Raw genomic sequence first — 22594 nt, 5'->3', positions numbered from 1 at the left:
ATGAGCCAAGCTCAGCTCCTAGAAACACATGATGGAACCTGAATGCCCTCAGACATATGCATATGCCTTGACTTCTAAAAAGCTTGTGAGCTTTTTCCTCACTACTGGGTTCCTCCAGAGCACTAAGCAAAGAAACAAACATCCAAACCCACTCTGGCTTCTTTTTATACTTTGTGAAAGCAGGAAAATGCAAGTATTTCCCCTTTGTTTGGGAACTTTATTAATTTTTACTACTTCAAAGGTGAAACAGAAGAAAGTCTGTGCTCATCAAGGTCACTAAATTACCATTAATATCACACTTGATTCCTGTGGCAAAAGGAATGTCAACACATGTCAAGGTTCCTGATCTAGGCTGAAACCACCTTAAAAGCTTAATGCCGAGGCTGCCCCTTTACTTCCCTTTTGTCCTTTTTACTTTCTATTTTACATTTAGGAGTTGTCAAGGGCTAAACTCAGTCTCCATATTGCAATTTAGTAGCTCAGGTTGTATTGCTAACAGTTACATCAGCATAAGGATTCCCAATGGACAAGAACAGCAATGGATATGTTTAGAAAATGTCTTTGAATACACAGTAGTATTTAAATATAGCGAGTTATTGATCTAGTAAACTACAAACTCTTTTCTGCTTTGGGCCATTTAGGTGCTTTACTGATTTGTTTCAGGAATTGTTTTGTTTCAGACTTCGGTGCTGAAAATGAGAGCTACAGCATATACTTGAGTTTCTGTGACTGCAGTTGCACTGCTTACAGCACTACACCAGGTATATGTGTAGGTCACTAAGGGAAAAGCACCCCTCATGTTGCTGTCATTGCCTTGAAATAGTTCTTATTTTAAATTTGGTGCAAGTTTAACAGAGCCCTACTTCTCATACTTGAGTGCACTTTTAACAAAATAAACAATCCAGATGCTCAACCACACAGCCTCTACATCTGCTGCTTCTCTATTTAGATATCCGGTTCCTCAGTTACTGGCAAAACCAACAATCCATATTCTAGGGCTACCAAGGTTTTATTCAGAGAACTATGTTACATAAAGTGGCAGGAAGGGAATTAAAGATCATTTGAAAAAAATCCTGAGTTGCCGTTATGTGATGTGATACTTCACCTGACACGCTTGCAAAGGAGGAATAAAACACCAGTGCCAAAAACACAACCTCCCCCCATCTCAGCAAACACATTCCAGACTCACCCTGCCCTCAAATCCTAAAGGGAATCAGGCATCAAGGGGGGATTTGCCATCAGTCTCCTCATCCCCAGATGCCTGCCCTGCCATCCACCCATCTCCAGCCAGCACTGCTGCCAGGGCAGTGGCATCCTCAGCTGGGTCAGACACAGGTCTGGCCACCAGCCAAAGAGCCACAGCTGAGACAACAGACAAGCCCAAGCAGTGCATGGGATCAACTCCCTTGACAGCCCACAAAACCAAATTGTATGTGGCACTTAATATCACATTTCCCAACTTTAAGCAAATCCACAGCTTCCCACCCACACATTCCCTGCAGTTTACTGACCCAACAGATTTCTGGGATGGAAGCTGACCTGTGTGATTACTAATTTCCAAGAAGCCACTGCAACAGAGGAAGGCACTTACCCTCATCATGATCTCTCTTTCTATAATGCTGTCCTCGATAGAAAACATTTCAGACACAGGCCTTTCCTTGACCGGCTCTTTCTTGACCCGCTCCTTCACACTGGTGAGGTCAGGCTCTGAGATAGAGGGCCCCAGTGAAGACCCATTTACTGCCACTTGATCAGTTCGAGAGACACTGATGGCTTTGGAAGGCCCCGGCCTCATGGCCTTGGCCCTGGCCACAGCCACAGAAATGCTAACGTGGTCCTGCCTCAGCGCTCCGTTGCTGACACTTTTACGAGGCCCAGGGTACTCCGGAGGAGGTTTATTTGGTATTCTAGCCAAGGCAGCTTGCAGCTGAGCACTGTACTCCATGTTCTCGTGGAGGGCTGCTATCCGGGACACAGATTCCTGTGTTTCCTCTTCCTCTTCGCTTTCACTGCTGTGTATCAGCACTGTGGCATCGGAAAACGTCTTTTTGTGGTGGTAGTGAGGGACCTGCTGAACTTCGTGGCCCATCTGAACCGGCTCTTCCGGCTGCACCTGCTCCCGCAGAGTGTTCCTGCGTGGCAGAGGGGCGTTCAAAGTTTTCAGGGCCATGGCTTCTATGCCGCGCACCATATTGCTGATGACCTCCAGGCTGTGGCGCTTGTTGACAGCCGCGTGGTGCTTCACAGCCATGAGGGGCTCGCTGACCTCCTGCAGCGACTGGCGCACCACAGGCGAGCTGTCCTCCTGGAAGGTCTTCACCGAGAGCTGCACCTTGCGGGTGACCAGGTCGGGGCTGCTGCCGCTGACGTACTTGTGCCGGTGGCTGGCCAGGTCGGGCGTGCTGGTGGCGGGGCGCGGGCACGGGTACGGAGGCGGGGGCCTGAAGAGATAGTTCTTGAGCATGTGCGTGGTGTTGTAGCTCTGGCCGCTCTGCAGCTGCACGTTGGCCAGCTCTGGGGTGCTGACCGTGTGGGATATGGCGCTGGCTGCCGCCTTGTTCTGGGCAGCGTTGTTGGGGTTCATTTGGTCAGACGGGACCACGGGCTTGTTATAGGCACCCCCCTGGGGTCCGTAGGTGATTGTGTAAGGGTGCCTCTCTCGAATCTCAGGCTGGCTGTAAACTAGGTCCTCTGGCTGGTTGTAAGCATGTGTGTTTCCAATATTGAGATTCCTCAAAGACTGACTTTGGCTGTCCATCTGGATCACCCCTCTCTTCATTTGCCTCATGACAGTTTCATAATCTGGAGTTGGCCTGTAAGATGGGACGATGATTGCACTGTGTCTGTGGCTGGGGATATAGTCTGCTCTCATGATGTCACTCCCCGGGATGCTCAGATTTGAGGACATTGGAGATGCCTGGATGAAGTTCTGTGAGCGATTGAGGGAGTTCATGCTGTGGGCACTGCATACACTCCCATTGGGTCCATTACCATTCAAGTAGCTGAAGTCCATTGGACACCTATCCAAACTGGTCTGAGACCTACAGTAGAAAGTTTCTTCATTTCCATGGAAAATGCTATCTGTGTAGAGCAGAAAGAGAAATGTTGATAATTTTAACCCACGAGGATTTATTCACTGCTAACAAAGCTTCAAATGCAGTCTGCACCAGTGAGTACAGAGACAGCTTAGTGCACAAATGCAGGGAATGTTTGGTCTTGGGAGCATCCTTGAGCCATCAAAATAGAACTAAAGCAAAGCTACCAACATAAACATTCCCAACACTTAGCAAAACATGGTAGTAGTTCAGATCCCTGTGGGAAACATGAAAGGGGAAAGAGAGGAAGTGTTTTTGCCTGAGGTGGCAAGGAAGAATAAAGGGGCATTTCCTCCCTCAGCATCGTGAAAGGGTTTACTGATGCTGGCACCTTAAAACTCCAGCACTGCAAGCATATGGTTAACGTGAAACATTCTCTTGTCTCTTCTGTTGATACATGGCTGTCTGAGATTTAGAGTAGCAGAGGACTGTGAAATTGAAAATCCTACTTTAGACCAATCAACAGTTTTGAGGATCTGAAGTAAGACACATTTGGGTGATCAAAGCTCAGTGAAAAGAAAAAAAGGAAAAAAAAAACCCAAACAACAAATCACCCTGCAGATGCACTACAGAATGTTAAACACTTCAGCAAAGCCCTGAGAAGAAATCAAGACAATAAAGATCATATCCTGGATCACAACTTTACTGTGTCTGTCCCTGTTGAAAATCTTGTAAGAGAAGGGCAGTACTCCTAAATTTTGAAATCAGCTAGTTCTTTGAAAATGTAGAAAAGTCTGTTGTAAAACTAAGATAATTTTATAATTCTTCTAAAATTGAGATTACTCTTCACAGCCTGACCTCCACGGCAGAACAGCAGTAGCCACTAAGTCAAATATACTGCATGCAAGGAACGCTACTAAATGGCTCTTTTCAAAACTTACCAAATTCTGCCTTAAAAATAATCAGATCCCACAACCCAAAACACTAACAGGTATGATTGAGAGCTCCCCTGCTGCTGAGAGTACTTCAGCTGTACCTCTCATGAATTGCAAAGAACAGCAGCCTAGCAGACCTGGCTACGTGTATTCCAAAAGGTGGGGTGGTTAAGGGTGTGAGACTCAAGCTGTTTAGGGGCTGGGCTCCATTCCCAGACTTGATCAAAGTAACCCGGCACAACCTCTTAAAGAATTTATTTGTCAAATATGGGCTTGAAAACAGTTAACCCTCCTTGTGTCTGTAAGGCTAACAATGCACGCAGATGGTGCTGAAAAATCAGCAGAAAAGGTTGTGCACAGATACAGTTTCATGGACAGGACATCATGATTTCTCCTACAGCAAAAGCTTTTTGCTGTCTCCTTTTCCCTCACTCGGTTTCTCTCCCTGGCCCCAGCTGGCACTGCCTTTGAGTACAGCCATCATACTCCCTTTAGAAATTATTTTTTCAGTTCACTGAACTGGAATACCAAGTTTAAGGTCCATATAATCACACGCAGATATTTTAGGGAAATTTGAAAACTGGAATTGGACTTCAAACAGAAGACTTACTGCAACATTAACTATAAAACTGCTAGTTCTCCTGCAGCAGCAGCTCCCATTTGACCATGATGGCATTATAAATCTGGATATAAGGCTTAGGAGCTTCTTTGCATACACATAAAATTGAAGTACATTAAAGGGAAAATATATGCTCTAAGTACCTTGTGAATTATGTGTTTCAGTGTAGTGTTCTCCACACTGGACATGCATAGGAGGCAGTATAAAAGGATGTTGTCTTGGCTGAAAAAAAAAGCACAAGGAAATAAAAAAGCATTAGCCACAATTTTTGCAACTGAAACAGGAAAAATGGTTCTGTGCCCCTTCCACTGAATACTGCTCCTTCTTACCCAGCCAAAAACACCTCTTGGCAGCTCCTTATAGAACAGAGAATAACTTTTTGTAAATTGCTTGCTAAATTTTGTTACAGAGTCCAAAACTGACCAGTTTATATTCTTTTAAGCTCAACAACTTCAGAAAACAACATCCCCAATTTCAGCTCTTTTAAAATTCTTCACATTTTTATTAAAAGCCCTTGCCCTTGAAGAATTAAACCCAAACAAAACAGACACCTAATCAGGACAAAAGCAGACATGGAACAAATTCAAGGACTTAGGACAATGTTATACATGCAATTAGACCACATATGGACTTAAAATAACTCTGTAAATTACACAAACATTGAATTCCTTAGATAATGAATTCAAGTTTACTCCAGTAACCTGCACTGAAAGAATTTTTTAAATGAAAATCTGAGAGGGGGCAATTCAGCATTAAATCAGCAGGATCATTTACAGAAAATAAATCAGAGCTGACGCCGTATTCCCCAGCTTTGTCCCTTGGTAAAACAACGTGTTTTTGCAATTCTACTTTGCCACCTGCACTGCAATGTCCTGTCTGGTGTCACTGAGCAAAGTTTATGAAAACATATTTCAATAAATGAAGTAAGCAGAAAGACAAGGAAGACACTCCTGCCTCATGAATGTGTCCTCCTCAGCAGCAGAACAAGGGCTTTTCATCCAGGCTGATTCACGTAGCTCAAACTATTAAGGAATACTGTGGATGCCCAAGGCAAAAAACCCCACATAATCTGCCTTTGTGCGCACATGCACCAAATAAGCACCCTGCAAGTTTGCTAGCAAAGAGGGGGTGGGGAAGGGGTAAGATTTACATTTTCCATGTAAATGGTGAGAAGGAATAAGAATCAAAGATACTGAGCTCGGTATGAATTCTTGCATACAAAATAGGTGTGTTAAGCCAGAGCTGGAAAACAGCAAGAAGTATTTTTGCCACAAGAACAAATTCCAAAGGTATAAAATCCTAGTTTCACTGAACAACCTGGGCCAAGGAGACTGCTGTTGACAATTTTAGTAGAGGAACTGAGGCTGGAGCTGATGCTGGAAAGCCTAACAAATGAAGGGCAGAGAAAAAGTGCAAGAAAAGAGAAGTGACTTCTGCTAAGAATGCACACATCTGCAGTAGACAGTTTTCTTTGTGATCAATGTTATGAAAGGCACCTGCAAGAAATCTGGAATTTTTATTTCTAAGGCCCATCTGCCTCCTCTGAAAAAGAGAACCCTGGTGTCTGCAGAACAACAATAGCCAAATTAAAGACGACTTGTATTTTTTTAAAAAGCAGGTAATTAAACATACCATTATATTAAGATCTCCTACACTGAGGGTTTTTTTTCTGGAAAACCAACATTGCTGGGTGGTCTGACAGGAAAAAGAGACAGCAGAAACCATGCCAAAACCATATAAAGGGTCTTGATCTGAAAGTAAAGAACATGATCCCTAGTGAAGTGGCAGAGCCTCACCCCAAAGATTCCACTTCACTTCCCATTTCTGCCTTCTGATTTATTGCTACACAAGACAAATGAATAGGTAGGTGTATGAAGGTATGTGCAGTTCAGACAACAGTCAGGAGGGCTTTTTTTTCCTCCCAAAGAGAACTGTTCCAACAAGTTAGCAGAACAATTATGAAAAAGGCAGCTGAAAGTTCACTGTGAGCAGTCAGCAGCCCAGTGCACTTTTTTCAATTGATGAGCCCACATTCTTCCTCTTGATCTTCCTGAGATTCTGGGGATTTAAAGCTTGCTGCATGCTTATGCTTAAAAAAAAAATGTGTGAGCACAATTTGTTTTTTCTTTTGAAAGAGCAGATTTCCATTTTTCATATATAATTTAGAAAGCAGCTCACTTTTCCCCCTCATGATATTACAGAGGCTGTAGCATAAATGCCAAGCACCATTCATTTTTTCACCTTCAGTTTTTCATAGTCATTTCCAGGGTTTTAACTCATAAATACCAAAAATATTGTAAATATGCTACAGAGAATGCAATACACAGCCTGTATATTGCATCATGACACCTTAGAAACACCTTAACAAAGGAAAGACAAAGAAATTTGGAGGCAGCTACAGCAGCTTTCCTGCCAGTGCCTGGGACACAGAGAGTGCAACTTTTAGATCTAATGGATTCTATACACTCACACAGGGAAATAACCTGTGTTGAAATCTGCAAGGATAAAGCCATCTTAAAATCAGTACCTGCTTAAGCCTAGTTTTGGAACATTTTCACAAACTGTAACCACACTGTGGGGAAATGTCAAGAAAACACTTGCCCACATCACCCTTCTGCCAGGCAGCAACAGGGTAATGGACTTTTCACTCCGGAAAGGTCTACAAAGTAGGTATAACTTATACCACACATGAAAACTGGCAACCTGCATAGAGATAATATTGCCCTCTGTCCAAGGAACCAGCAGTGCTACTGTTACAGAATTTCAGAATCTGTTAAATAAGATTAAAAAATACCGACATGCTAGATGTTAAAATTTATTCCAAAAAGAGTTTCTTTAGAACAGACAGGAGAAAAGAAAAAAAAAAGACTAACATATGATATTTTTTTGGTAAATATTTCAGGAAAAAACACCCAGTTTTGTCACATTGAGTGTTTCTTGGGATTAGTTAAATAGAAATAAAAACAATTTGAGAAAAACTCTGAATCACAATCCTGACTGATTCTAATAGTTTAACTTCAATTAATGGTAACTTCACACATAAAACAGGGTCCTAACCCAAGAAGCTGCTAAATTGTAAGTAGTCTTTATACAAAACCATGAGGATTGAAGAACTGCGAAATGTAACATTTTGTAACGACTAGATCTGATGCACAGAGAACAAGACGCTTCAAATCCTTTCCAGAGGATTATTTTCTCTACATATTGAAATAACCTCAATGCAGCAGAAAAGATGTTCAGTTTCTGTAGGGCAAATAAAAATATAACGCCTTGAAGACTGTAATTTTTACTACTCAGTGGCGATATTATCCAGTTAATCAATCGGGGCAGTCACACCCTTGAAACTCATTCCAACCATATTGCCAACAAGAAACGAGTTAATGGGCTTAGTTGAAATTTAGAGAGTCGTTCATCTTACACAATGCCTCATCCCATCAGAAATGGTATAGATATTCATAAAGACCCCACAGTGGCACGTACCAAAGATGACCTACTCCAGGTTGGCCGCCGTCGGATAGGGGGAGGAGAATTTGATTGTCTGTGGAGGAAAAAGAGAAATGATAGAAACCACAATATCTCAATTCTGAGTCAAGAATGAATGGGAAAAACAAGATGTGAAGAATCTGTTCATATTGCTCATTACTGAGATTTTCAGATATATGAATAAATGAAAATAATTCAGGTTCTCCTTTAAATACAGGAAATGTTCCCATTCCAAACTATACATGCCTTTTGATCATTATCCTATTTGGCTCACTTGGAAACACAAGAAAGAAAAATTCTCGTTCAAAATGAATTCAACATGTCTCTTAAGTAAAAAAAAAACCTGAACATGGCAGACAGGTACAGTCTCAGGTGACTTAATGTGAACATTAACACAAGGACAATGTTATCAATCTGATAGCAATCACTCCAAAGCAATGCACACAGATCAGGGAGAAAAAGAAAAAAAACATCTGGTTAGACAATACTAGCAGAGCCACATACGATGTTAGAGTAGCCAGGTGCAGTGGAAGGAACAAGGAGTGGAGGAGATAAAAAAATACGAGGAAGGGAAAGAAACAAGTTGAAATGAGGTAGAAATATAGTGCTTACGTGAAGAGAGGAAAGGTGGAATTTGTCCTCTTACAGTTTCTGATCTGGTGAATGATGTTATGTGCAATTAGAGGAAAGGCACACAGGAAAACAAACAATTATCACTTTAACACAGAGGGCAGGAAAATTATTTGGCTAGAAAACACACTGGCATATGCTGTCATCAATATCTGAAGCTCTAGCACACAAGCTTGTACCACATGAGACCATGGTCAGGAGAGCAGTTCTAATGACCAAAATACATTGAAACTTGTTATTTCACTCTTTGACTTCATGACATCCCCTACCTTTATTAGTCCAAATATCTGCAAGTGGCCTGTGAATCTGCTATACACAACACTTTCATAGGACCCACATACTTATGGTTCAGTGTTTAGGAAGAAACATGATCAAAAGCTATGGCTTCTGCAGTCTGGATTGTGACTGGTAACAGAAAGTTCTCTCTGTTGACCCCAACACAGCTTCAAAGGGGAAATATCCCAAGGTGACACACTATGGTATTTTGTTTTCTTTCTTGACTGTCACAGGGAAAACAATCAGGAGCTCCCTTTGAATTCAATTCCTCTAGAACCATTAAAATTGAATTTAGTACTGGACTATTGAAATCCATTACATGCTGCTAAAAAATGTCTTTTCCAGTCTTTCATTCACTTCCCAGGAACTGTAAGCAAATGTAAAATCAAACCAACATCTCTTTTCTGTAAGGGAAAAGATCACTCAAAGCAGTTCACCTCTCTGGACTCTCCTGTGCTCTAACTCACCATATGTCAATATAATGTGGGCACACGTGAAAGACCTTCCAATCTTCCCCTCACCATTTTGGCTTTATTTTCCAACAGATGGCATTACCCAGCTGAACAGATGGGATGTCGAGCTCTAACTAGAGTTGTTGATAGAGATGAGACTTCTTCATGGTAAGTTTTGCAAGAATTTAATGTTCTCTGTTATACACGCCCAGCACACCACGAAAATTTCTCAAAACTCTAACCTTTTGAAAGGCAAATTTACCTCAATCTGAAAATGTGTGCTGGTGTAAATCAAACATCTCAGCTAGGAAACAGACTTTTGAATTAAAGCTAAAGCCTAATGAATTCCTCCTTCAGTTAGAAGGAATCCACCTGTGTGAGAGGACTAGCTCAAGGCCAGTTTTTAAGAAAGTGCTCAAACCAGAGCCTAAAGGAGACTTCAGGTTTAGATTTACAATCTCTGCTGTGTTGTGGCAGCACAGCGACGCAGATTAACACACCCGGGTGTCCTCCCTCGTTCAGCATGCATAAGAGGCAGATAAATTATCCTTCCCAAACTGGAAGATGACAGCCTCCACTCTCCAGCACCTTTAGCTGCTGCATGGGCAGTGCATCTGCTGCTGCAGCTCACATTTTGACATGCTGACCTATGTCACCTTTCACTCCAGTTTAGGCTAATACTCTGGGCTATCAACAGCAGACACTAAGACCTTCAATTCAAGACTCCCTGTAGGATTTGGCTGCATGGGGAGCACCAAAGCTCAGAAGGCTCAGAATGAAATTTCATTCCCAACCGTCTGTTCTTGCTGATAGTTAAAACAAAACCAGAAAAAAGGGAAAGGGGAGAAGAATAACTGACATATGTGACTAGGAAAAAAACCCAAAAAAAATCCAATATTAAAAACATTCATCACCCCCCCCAAAAAAAAAAAAAAAAAGAAAATATGAAAAATCCCCAAAACCAAACAAAACCAGTCACGCCAAAATTCAGACCAATTCCAAAGCAAGGTGTCAGAAAGCAACTGTGAAATAAGAGTACTCACTCTGTGCAGATTTTGTTCTGTTTGTAAAACTTGTGTCTTGATGCAAAGAGACGTGAAATATATTTAGCATTTTCAAGATCGTCCTTTAAAAATGAGACAAAAATAGAAAAAAAAAATTTTGTTATTTTTACCAAGAAGTGACAAAAGCTTTTTAAAAATCCAGTTGCAGGAATGCTGGGTAAGGTCTCCCATGAGCCCATGGTCTACCATGGAATTTGGCTCCCAAGAGCACATCTAGTGGTCTCAAGAGCACTGAAGGCATAGGATTACTGGAACCCAGTGGTGTGCACTTACACACTGCCACTCCTCTGCTAAGGCACGGTAGGGGGGGACTGCAGCAATAAAATGGCTCAGGCTTGCTGGTCCAGTTTCTGTACAGGCCTTGGTTCAGGCAGATGTGGAGTGATTTTAAACAGCACAGAACAGCACCGTGGCCCTCTGAGTTGCAGTATGTGCACACAGGGTAGCTCATGCCCAGTTTCTACTTATGCTGCTGTATTTATGCCATTCTAAAGGCACTTCAGTTTTTTTGCAGACTTCCCAGCATAGGACATTTCAGGATGATTGGAAGAAAACACAGAAATTAGTAGTGAAATGAATTTCTCTTTCTGCATAAAGTACAACAGGAATGTGAGGGGGGTGGTGTTATGCAAGTGAGCTTCTCTGGGAAAAAAGAATTTTAAAGGTTTAGTTTTACATAAGTAGCTTTCATGATGACACTGATCAGATCTTTTTCTTACTGTGTGAAAGAGTACATTCTCTTCTTTGTTGATCAACTCTAGAACAATTGAAGACTTGTTATGAGCAATATTCCCAATGTCATTCCACCTGCAGAGTAAAAAAATGCATTGGAGTTTGCCAACACATACATTCAAACATTTCACAAACACAGTAAGAATCCTTTAGTCAACATCAGTCTCATTTTATGGGAAAGGTTTTCAGTAACTTTTTGGTGAAAAAACCTGGTCAGGAAAACAAGGAAATCAGGTTCTGATTAAACAGCTCTTAACCCAAAGCAGGAGAGTTAAAAGCTCTCTTTAAAAACACGAATTTGAAGACCCACAATAGAAGACACACTGAAAACACAGTAATGATAACCATTTTACTGAACTGTAGCATTTTGGAACTGATTGATTTTAGTGACATGTAACAGAATTATTTTAAGTGTCATTCCTCCCCAAATGCTGTTTCCACCTTTCATTCAGTGCTAATTCTTGCTAAAGAAGGTTAAGTTGACAACATGGTTATGTAGGCTATGCATACCATGTTAATACTCTGGCCTTATGTTTGCAATCTTTTTTTTTTTTTTTTCCCAAGTCAGGTTGCCCAAGATCTGAGTTATAATCTCCTTACAAATAGCTGACAGACATTTGCGTACATTGCATGCAATCCACGGGTATGGAAGGGACTTGTTTGTTCTGTTTGCAGCATGCATTCCTCTTCATGTCATGGCAGGATGCTTGCAGTGCATATTTCCAGAGAGTTAGAATCCCAGCACCAACTCTCATTTCTACATGTAAAGAAACTTCTTGCTTTTGTCACCTGGCCCAATTAAAGGATTATCTAATTCCTTCTCAAAATTACATATGCAAAACCAGAGCTAGGGGAAAAGGGAGCGCTAACATTTTTTAAGCTGACTAATGAAAGCTCTTTTAAGGCAACCCTCCCCCCAGAATTCCAGCTGAAGTCTGATATAAGCCTTAGCTACTGACTGAAAATCAGTGCACCTCAAAACTCACAACTTCTAGGCTGCACAAAATTCCTACTCTAATCACCGGGATTAGTAAAAATCCACTTCAAGTAAACAGCAACAGTAATAAAAATACCCACTAGAAGAGTAGCAAAGAAGAGCAAAACTGTCCTCCCTGGAACCATGGAGATTTCTAGCAACATTTTCATACAAAACAAACCCACAAAAGAAAGTTAATGGATAAGTCATTCTTATTAACCAAAATAAACTGCAGAAGAAACAATAACGTGACACAGCCATGATTTTCAAAATCACGGAATAAGAAAGTTGAACATTTTTTTAGTGGGGCACCTAAATGTGGCAACCAGATTTTCAGAAGTGTTGAGCTCCCAGGCTGCCAGCTGTGAGGTTTAGCAGATTTGCATTCAGAAGCATCAAAGAAGAAGACAAAGACAAGAGAAGAAAAGGGATCAAAGCCTTGTAAACTAGAACAAGATACATGACAGGCTACTACAACTTTCTTGCCATCCAACCCATTCACAGACATCAGAAATTATTCTTTATCTCTCTTTGGGTCACGAGACCAATCCTGAAAACAGCAAACTTACTACTCCTTAGTTAGAGGATTGGCACTGTTACAGTCACATATGCAAGTAAGGAAAAAATCCCACACATACAGCTCTGGATAATAATATAAAAGACCCTCATTTTTACCTATAGATCACAGTTGTCCTTCCAATTCTGTTTTTTATGAAGATGCCCATGAAGAAAATACCAAGGTGTATGTCATTTCCATGGTTATCCTGCAGAGAAAGGAAAATTTAATAAATGCTCTGGTCAATAGGTTTACAGGAATGCATGCTGAAGTACCAAAGAGAAGCCCTTCATTGTGGATGCAGGACCAACCTATATTTTGCAGCTTGACTGGACTCTGATTTTCATTATTTAAGAGCAGTTAGCATTTAAGTGGATTCATTGTGCTGATTAGTGAGAGCAGAAGAAGGATAAATGGCCTCCAAGTTCTCCTCTCCCAAAGAGCATGCAGACCACAAACTGGCATTCACTGTATAATATCCCACATGCCCTGTCTTTGTGATTGCAACTATCTAGAGCCCGTAGGAAAAGCAATAGCTCTCTTTCACAGTCATGGTGTTTCTCCAGACATCTGTTAAAACATGTACAGATTTCAGAACACCACACCTGGAGATGGAATCCCTCTCGAAAGCTCTACCCTTCACACTTCCTCCTTTAAGTCCTCCATGTAGAAATTCACAGCGTGTCACCCCAAAAAGCACTTTCATCTCTGTGCAGCTACATCTTCTATTGATTTTCAGTAGTTAGGTTAAATATTCAACTGCAAATGCCACATAAAAACAATGCAAAACCAGTGGACTCTAAGAAGTCCTATTGCTTTTGCACCTACCCATGTCTCCTTGCACGGTCCTGTTTGAAAAACCACATGCTCTCGATCCATTTTGCAATCTGTTTTCTTAAAAAAGCCTTTTCCTTTTTTTTTTTTTTTGCTACAAAAGCTAAATACAATTGACAAAGAGGTTTTTCTACATTTATCAACAAGCAAGAACAGTTCCCCCTCAGCTGCCTATATAGTAATTGAGTCACACTTTAAAGTGGTAAACAGAAATCACTCTAACACCCTGAGTGTGGTTAGAAAGCATGGCTAGAAGAAAGGATATGAGAGAAGTTAATGAACTACGCCTGCACACACTGTACAAACCATCAGATGCCCCTGCATTTTAATAGACCAGGCTATTCTCCTGGTCTAGAACCAGAGCTGTTCTCCTGGCCTTGCTGTGCTTGATCCCCAGAAGGCAACGATGGAGTCTCTGCACCTGTTTAACTACTGAGTGCTGGCCCTTTTGCTAACTAACCATGGCTGGCAATTCATCCACAAGCTGAGAGTCAGCAGTTTAGTCTGATTAGAGGAGAACACATTCTTCTGCCTTGTGCCACAGGGAGTTTAACAAGGCAAAAAGACTGGGAATACGTGGGGGAAAATGTATGTATTTGTTAACATTCAAGTAATATATCTTCGTGTGAGTGTGTATACACACAAATAACTGCATGGAAAGAAAGACACGTAACTGTAATAACATTTTCTACCTGGGAAGAAAGAGAAATCTTTTGTTTTCCCCTTTGAATGCAGTTCTGTTTGTGTCCATGGCTAGCATGCTGCTCCTGAATGCAAGGCTAACACCTTCCTGCCATTTTGCAGAGTAGCCAGTCTGCTGTTCCTACTTACCTTACAGACACATGCAATAATATCTAATGGCACCTCCAGCAGAGGAATCTGTTGCAGTAGTGTGCAGCAAATTCCAAATTAATTTGAGGAGAGCTTTCAATTCATTCATTGGCAATAAACATTCCAAAATTTTTTTGGTGGGTTGAAAGTTTTTTGCCATTCAGCTCCCCCTCTCCAGGCCAATTCTAAGATTGGTGCCAAAGGATCAATTTTGACTTCAAGCAGGAAGCTTGTTTTGTTTGGTGTGCATTCGGGTTTGGTTTTAAATTCCAAGTTATCTTTAACTAGCAGGAAAACCATTCACAATTCACCACTTATGGTGTCTGGGCAGGTTAGCAAAAATAAATGGGTCATGTTGGTTACAGTGGTTTTCAGTTTCTCAGCACAATTTTATCATGGCAGTATGTGCTCCATAAGGCCACAAATCGAGACAATCCATGGCAGGATAGAACTTCCAGTGAAGGCAAAGTGACTGCAAATGCAAAATAATCCCTGAAGTTCCCCCTTATTAAAAATGCATGGAGGAATTCCTGTGTGCATACATAGGAAACTAAGGAAAAGTGAAGTTAATGCTTTCTAAGTAGCAACCTAGAAAGACATGAAAAGGTCTCCTTTTCCTATCCTGTTAAAGATTACCAGAGCTGAGATTCATTTGCCCTGGCCACTCTGCCATAGACAGCATGTGAAAGAAAGGCAAGGATCATCTCTTATTCTGTACAAAGGATTTTCATGGAAGAGAAGCAGCACTGTAAGCCTAAGTAACCCTCATGCTGCAATGTCCATTCAAAATACCAGCAGCCATTTCACCCTTTGAAGCAGTTAAACAAGTCCTGTCTCTTTTGGACAAACATGACTTGCATGCAGACCAAAGGTTGCTGCAGAGTTCTGCATCGCTTGATTCAGAGGTTCCTTTATAATGTACACTGACATACCTTCACAGGGAAAATTTCCTGTCCAAACCCATCCAGACGTTCCACTTCATTGATGTACATTAGCTCAGCCTCTGCTGCTGTAATGCCACTGCAATTACATTAACAAAAGGCAGCAAATAGTTCAATATTACACACACACACAGAAATACTAGCAAAAAAAATGTGAGTTTCACAAACCACTTGAGAAGACACTTTGGAAACGCTGGCAAGAAATGCACAACACAAAGATAGCTTTCAACATTAGGATCATTTTCAGCAAGGGGGAAAATTTTAGTAAATGTCAGTAAGCTAAGGTACAAAGCACAGTTCAAATGACAGGAGGAACAAACAGAACTGATCACGTTATTCAGCTTCTTCCACACATAAAATCTTCTCCAGGCTTTATTAAACCACCAGGTTGTGGATAGTTTTGGATGGACAACTTGAACCATAGGGGTGCTAATCTGCCTGAATATTATACAAGGCCACTGGAGCTTCCTAAAATGACTTAAAAGGAAAGACCTACATTTTCAAGTTGGCTGTTCAAAAACACAGGCACTAAATCCAAAAGTTGAACAGATTCTCTTTCATAAGAGAGAACAAACCAGTTGAAAACTTTTACACACGTGTCTACACATGCTCCTGTCACAGCTCAGGAATTCAAACAGATTTCAATTCTCAAAAGCAGGTCAGAATAGATTGCAGGTTGCTCCAAAAAAAGCCACTATTAATTTTTCTCCTCTTTACTCCTCCTTACCACAGCTTACAAACAGAAATATAGGAACCAAATACCTGGGAGAAGGGAGGTGGAATACGATCTACCTGCTGAAGTGAGAGGAAGTATTTGCTCTTTGTGTTGCAGAAATAGCACTACAGAGCACAGCAGGTGGGAAATCTTTCCTTTCAAGTCTGAGTTAACCAAGATCACACAAGCAGCCCATGGCAGGGAGAGAACAGAACCAGGCCTGTTCATGGCCAGCTTGGAAGCTATTCCTTTGGTTGCATCAAAGGCCCAGGCTTGCATTGAAACTCAAAACTGAGAATGGCCTTAGACTTAGAGATTGGTATTTGTCCTTTTACAACCACTTTCTCTCATGTAATGGGGAATGCAACATCCTTCACATAATATTCCTATTGCATATGACATGTAGGCACTGCCATTTTTTCCCATAACAGCACTCTGGAGGTTTGAACACTTCCACCACTGAAACACCCAGACAACATGAAAGACACTTGCTCACAAAGAAGGTTTTTTTAGTGAAGCACTAAATGCACACACTCCTGGCTCATTAACTAGTTACACTATACTGTGTCCTCTCCTTGAGACTTCAAGCCCAATTCCTGTTATTTTCATTTCCATTACACTGAGAGCATTTGTATCCCCCTCCTCTTGTAAGAGGCTCTCGGATCACCACTGCTCAAGTCACAGGGTCTTTCACATCAGGGTTTAAATGAAATCAGAGAGAGGAGTCTACTGCATAGCACCATAGGGTTACACATGCTCATTAAACTCAAGGGTGTAAATGCTCGTTTATTTGGGATTAAGCTCCTCAGCCATTTTGTGTTTACAAGAGGCAGATAATCTTCTGTGATAGACTAATTAAAAATCCAGTGACACAAAGCATAATAGCAACATGAAGATAAGCTAGTTAAACACTGCCAGGAATGCATGGGGAGGCAGGGAAGTACTAGAACGATGATAATTTTTATTTTTTTTTAAATAGCACAAACTTTATCATGTCAAGCTTACCTGTGAGTTCGGTGCTCCTGGGCAACCTTCTGAGTCAGGTCCTCCAGGACAGCTTCATCCTGGGTCCAATCCTGTAAGAACATGAAGCAGCATCAAAAACTAGTCAGCCAAAGAGAGAGAGGATAATATGGCAGACAGAAATTATGACAGCAGACAGTTCAAGACTTGTACTAACAGAGAGAGGACCTATCACTGACCGCATTGAAAATTCAAAGCATGGGATGCTGAAAATATGTGAGAAGAACACAAAGCTCTGATTTATTTTTTTTTTACCTTCTTTTGAGAGAGTAAAGAGATATTGTTAAAAATAGAGGTAAAGTCCTTATTATTCCAAAATAGAGAACAGAATACAGAGTACAGACATTGTCCTGGATAAGTACTGAACAAATCCTTAAAAAATTTGGAATTCTACAAAATAATATATACTTTTTAAAAACAATATAATACACAGACCATGGAAAAAGAATTCATGAGTATTTTATGAAAATTAAAAAAATGGAACATGAATTAATAAGTATTTTTTGTCCTGCAACATACAGACACTCCCTTCCTCACGTTAAAGGGATTGAGTTTTGCTACTTCTTCCAAGATGCATTAAAACCTACTTTATGCTACTTCTTCCAAGATGCATTAAAACCTACTTTATGCTTGCAACACATTTCTTAGCAGAAATTTTTATACTCTCCAAATTTAATAATGTGCGGTAGAAACAATTCTGAAATAATTGGGAGCAAGTTAATAAAGGAAGTCTACTCATAAATTCAAGGCCAAAAAAAGGAAGCTGAAAAACTTTCTTGCAAAACCTCAAAGTTCTTACTTTTACTGAAGAAAGCCTTAAGGCTGCATGTAATGTACTTAAATACACTGCTTCTTGCTCAATGAGGCCCTCCCCTCTGATATTTGCTTCTGCCACAAAAAAATGTGAAAGTGGTAGCGTGCTAATGAAAAATGGCATGGTACATGCCTATGCACAGCCACACACCTGTGGGGTGTACTGTGTACATAACTTTGTTCTTTTCACTGCTGAAGAAATGCCATTTGACACACATTGTAGCCTCACAAGATCAAACAGCACGAACGCAGCTGCCCCTCCCTCATCCACAAGCTCACTTCACTAATGAATTTACAGCAATGTTCTCAGTGGAGGCTTTCTCTATGCCCCAAATTCACTCAAATCTCCCAACGTGCTTAGGGATTCGTTTGTATCTACAGCACTTAGCCACTGTTACTGAACTTGCAGTGAAATATTTACTTTTAGGTCATCCATCCTCCCCAAAGAGCAAAGAGAGAAGTAGTTAAAGAAATGTCTATAGAAATAGTTGATTTAAGAGTAGGCTTCTGAAGGTGTAGGAAGCAGACACTCTGCAGACCTTCTTAAATTTAGCAATAGTTGCATGGATGAAAGGCAAAATACCACAAAGCAATGGTAAACATGCAAAGCAGAAGAGAGCTGACCACACTACTGTGGAGGCAGCTGACACAAAAATAGACGCTCTGAGATGGGCCCAAAGAGTAAATTGCTGAACCACAGAGAAATTAACCACCTGAAAGCTTATCTAGAGACCTAAAGCCTTCCCTATTTTTTTTCTGAACAGAAAAATAGTACCAGCATATCCCTGGCAGTGTTCAAGACCAGGCTGGATGGGGCACTGAGCAACCTGGTCACTAGAGGAGGTGTCCCTCTTCACAGCAGGGCACTTGAAACTCTGATCCTTCCAACTCAAACCACTCTTTGATTCATTTTGTATTGAAAGAACTTTGCAGAAGTTCATTTACAAAATGACTCCCTGACAACACTTTTCTCCATGTATATTTTCAGCCATCTTCTATCCCATTTAGGCTATCATACATGACTTCATAAGCCATCAGCTATACACAAGATCATCAATTACTTATCAATAGATAAGATGGCTAACCAAAGAAATTCTGCCCCATAGAGAAGATAACAGAAGTTTATTAGTGAAAGGTTAATACTGAAGCCACATTTTACATGCATATTCTACATAAAGCATATTCAGATCTCTGTGCATTCCCATCTTCCTTCTGCTTTTTTCAGGTTGTATTGAACTATCTAGTGGCTCAAAATCGCATTTTCACTTCAAGACACCAGGCAGATGTCACCTTTTTGGACTTAAGATGAACTGTCCACTGCAGTTCCTGTGCAAAGAGCATGGGTAAGTGGGATGAAATGCTTCTCAAGCCTTCAAATTACAGTGAGATGAATCATTCTCCCTCTACTGCTCCACTAATTGCAGAGGGAAACCAGATGCCTTGACTTCCAGGCAGCTACACTCAGGGCATGGGAACCCCACCCTGCTTCCAGATATTTTTTCCAGTTCGAAAGAATTCCATAATCTTTTATATTTATGAAGATTACACTAAATACTCATGCTCACTTGTTAATCTAAGACAAAGACAGCCTTAGCTTCAAAAGGCATTTGTTTGGGGTTTTTTCTTCTCTAATTCATCCACCCAGAGAACCTCAATGTCACAAACTGCAAGTGCTTGGCATTTCCACATCATTAGTGACCTAAGCTCCTTCCCTAAACATTCAAGTTATTTGCTAGTTTCCAAATGAAAACTGAAATTACAGCAAATGTTCCCTGGAGAACATTTTGAGAAGACCTGATTCAGGCTTCACTAGAGTGCAACAGTCAGCTGATGTAAATCCACACTCTCTTCAGGAGTGGCTGCATGGCTTCTCCTGTGACACAACATTTATACAGCAGCAGCCCTTACATCCCCTTGATGTGCCATGTTGCTAATATCACAGTACTGCTATTATATACCTTCTAAAACAGCTGCAAATTCTTTTTTGATTCAAAGATGTCTGTTTCTTTTGTGGGCACCAGTTTGTAGTGGAGGCTCAACAGGAATTGAAAATGGGCTGACATACCACAGCATAGAATAATTCAGCTGCAATCAAGTTTTAGGGAGAAAACTTTGCTTTCACTAGTCCAGTGCTGGTACTTTTACTCTGTTATCAACAAAGCCATCTCTGAGTCATGGAGAAATTACTCACAAAAGACCACAAAAGAGAGGGATAAGGAACTCACCATAGGAAACAAGACATATTCTCGGAGGAAGTCATGAGATTCAAACTGATTATAGTCTCCAAAATCCGCTGGAAAAAAAACAACACAATTACTCATTTTGGCACTTTGCACACATGTCAAGACCACACTCAACCTTTGCACAGACACTTAATTTCAAGTGGGCAAGTTCTCTCTGAAGCCACAGCCCAGCACAAAGACTTTTGCCTGTACTTTAGCTTTTAACATGGAGGTCTGAAAATAACAGTGTTATTACCAGAGATCGAGTGACAGCCAACAAGTAATTTCTTTCTTTGATCCCTAATATAATGACTATTTGTGATGCTTAACCATCAGGAGTGCAAGAGCTTGTTTTTCTGTAGCCTTCTTAAAATCATACCCCCATTAAAAAAATGCTGGGATTGCTCAGACTCCTTAAAAATCATGCACACTTTTGCTTCTCCACCATTTCCAATTCTGACCAGGCAAAAAAATAGAAAATTTAACCTAACTCTGCTACAATTCTACACAATTGAACAAAAGATTAATTTTACAGCCTAAAAGGTTAACAACCTGTTAAGGTTTAGGTTTAACCTAAAAACGTTACAGGTCAGTTTTATTAAAACTTGTCAATAGCCAGCATAGGGGAAGGTTTATCCTTCTGCAGCCAACCCAGCAGTGCAGGCACTGTGTTGGTTTAACTAACTGGCCCACACCTTTCCCCTCACTTCTCTGCTTCTTCTACATCTCTCCACAAGATACTCATCTCCATGCTCACATTCACTCATCTGTCAGGCTGAGAATTCTTGTCCAAATGTCCTTGAGACTGTGAAGTTTTGGAAATGCTTACTAAAGGCTCAGCTACATTTTAAAACCCCAAACAATGCCTATATTTATCTATCTGTTAAATATACAACAGCTTATATCAAAAGAGTATCTTGCCAGGAGGTTTTTATTTTATATTAATTGAACAGGATCAAAAGCCATCTACAAGATTCTCATATTATAGGAGCTGGAAATCCCCACCATAAATCATTTTATCTAAACATTCTTTCAAAGCTACTAGACAATTTCACGTATTGCAGGATGCCAAAAATGCAGTTTCATTTTGTTTCTACCTCAGAGTTATGTTTTAACATAAACAGAAAGAAATCAAAATGGGCATAAAACAGAGTCTGCAAGTTTAAAAGAAATAAGTATTTCAAATACCTTTGGTTGCATCACATGCAAAGGACAAAGGAAGTAATACAAAGTCAGGAACAGTAGGATTGATTCACTCTCAAAATTAGGAAAAAGCTCCAAAAACATATTCAGTATCTATTGAGGCCTAACTTACACACTGGAAAATCTTAATTTACCTAAATTAAATTATTCATTATGGAATAATCTTATAGACATATTTCCCTTTATTAGACGAACATTTCAAGATTTGACAAGAAACATTTTCCCTTCAATTTTTAGCAAAGATTTAAGATACAAACACAGCATTTCTACTGCTTTAAAAAAAGACCATAAAAGCATTTCTCTCCATTGAACCTTTAATTGTCAAGAATCAGATCCTCATGTTTGCTATTTATGCACACACTTCCCCCTTCCCACTCATCATAGAGCATGCACAGAATATCACTGTTGAAACTTTGCCTCAAGGTCTCATAGTCAGCTGTGGATAGACTGGAACATACTTTACCCAAATACAGGGCTTCTTCCTCTGCACACACAAATTTTATGATCCTACTTTTATTGATGTCCTTAGGAGTCTCAGAATAAAAATCTTATTGTAAGAAGTAGTTTATTATTAACTTATAACTCACATAACAATTATGGTCATGTGTTCTTTCATACTTCATATAGCACTATACAGCAAAATGAGATTTTAATTAAAGGCAAAATTAAAGCTGCTGCCGTGCTTTTTGATGTAATTTGCATTTGAAACCAGAGAACGTGAAGCAAATTCATTACTGCAAAGTACTCCGTGGTCAGGGCTGGAAGAACTGGTGTTCTGTTGAGATCTGCTTGCATGAATTTTAGAAATAGGAAAGTTGAGCACTGTGATGTGGTCCCTCATTCCCACCCTGAGGCTGTGAATGTTTCATCCACAGCAGTCCACCCCTGTACTTCGGAAACAATTGGAAACCCAGCTGCTGTGAGCAGGAGTCACACAGGGCCTCAGTGCCCAGTCAAGATGAAGGACAAACCACAAGAGCCATTCCTGGACAGAGGCCATGGGGTCACATCACCCTACCTTGCACTGCCAGGCCAGCCAGTCGAATCCCCTGCTCGAAGGAGGATATCAATCGCCCATCAAGAACATCCTTTTTCACCTGTAGGTAATACTGATACCTACAAAAAAAGAAAAAAAAAGAGCACAAATGAGCACAAATTATAGTATGCTTGCACATTTCTTACAGAGAAAAAAAGACTGTGGAAAAGAAGGAAAAAATCACACCAAACAGGTCGGGCTGTTGAACAGCAGGTCTG

General features: G+C 40.6%; 1 protein-coding gene across 5 annotated transcripts in view; it reads right to left on the bottom strand.

Moving 5' to 3' along the window:
• The window catches only part of PTPN14 (protein tyrosine phosphatase non-receptor type 14), a 113504-nt gene that overhangs the window by 20237 nt on the left and 70673 nt on the right, over positions 1–22594 (bottom strand). For all 5 annotated transcript variants that reach the window (XM_005483016.4, XM_026791023.2, XM_014264402.3 and 2 more), the window contains 10 exons: positions 22359–22456; positions 20141–20208; positions 17085–17155; positions 15356–15443; positions 12878–12966; positions 11214–11301; positions 10474–10556; positions 8070–8127; positions 4733–4811; positions 1592–3081 (listed from right to left, as the gene is read on the bottom strand). In XM_005483016.4, the coding sequence (XP_005483073.1) occupies positions 1592–3081; positions 4733–4811; positions 8070–8127; positions 10474–10556; positions 11214–11301; positions 12878–12966; positions 15356–15443; positions 17085–17155; positions 20141–20208; positions 22359–22456 (2212 nt within the window). The remainder of the gene's footprint in view (positions 1–1591; positions 3082–4732; positions 4812–8069; positions 8128–10473; positions 10557–11213; positions 11302–12877; positions 12967–15355; positions 15444–17084; positions 17156–20140; positions 20209–22358; positions 22457–22594) is intronic.

This window comes from Zonotrichia albicollis, chromosome 3 (genome assembly GCF_047830755.1).
Source record: "Zonotrichia albicollis isolate bZonAlb1 chromosome 3, bZonAlb1.hap1, whole genome shotgun sequence".
NCBI lineage: Eukaryota > Metazoa > Chordata > Aves > Passeriformes > Passerellidae > Zonotrichia > Zonotrichia albicollis.
This window is presented reverse-complemented; position numbering and strand designations above follow the sequence as displayed.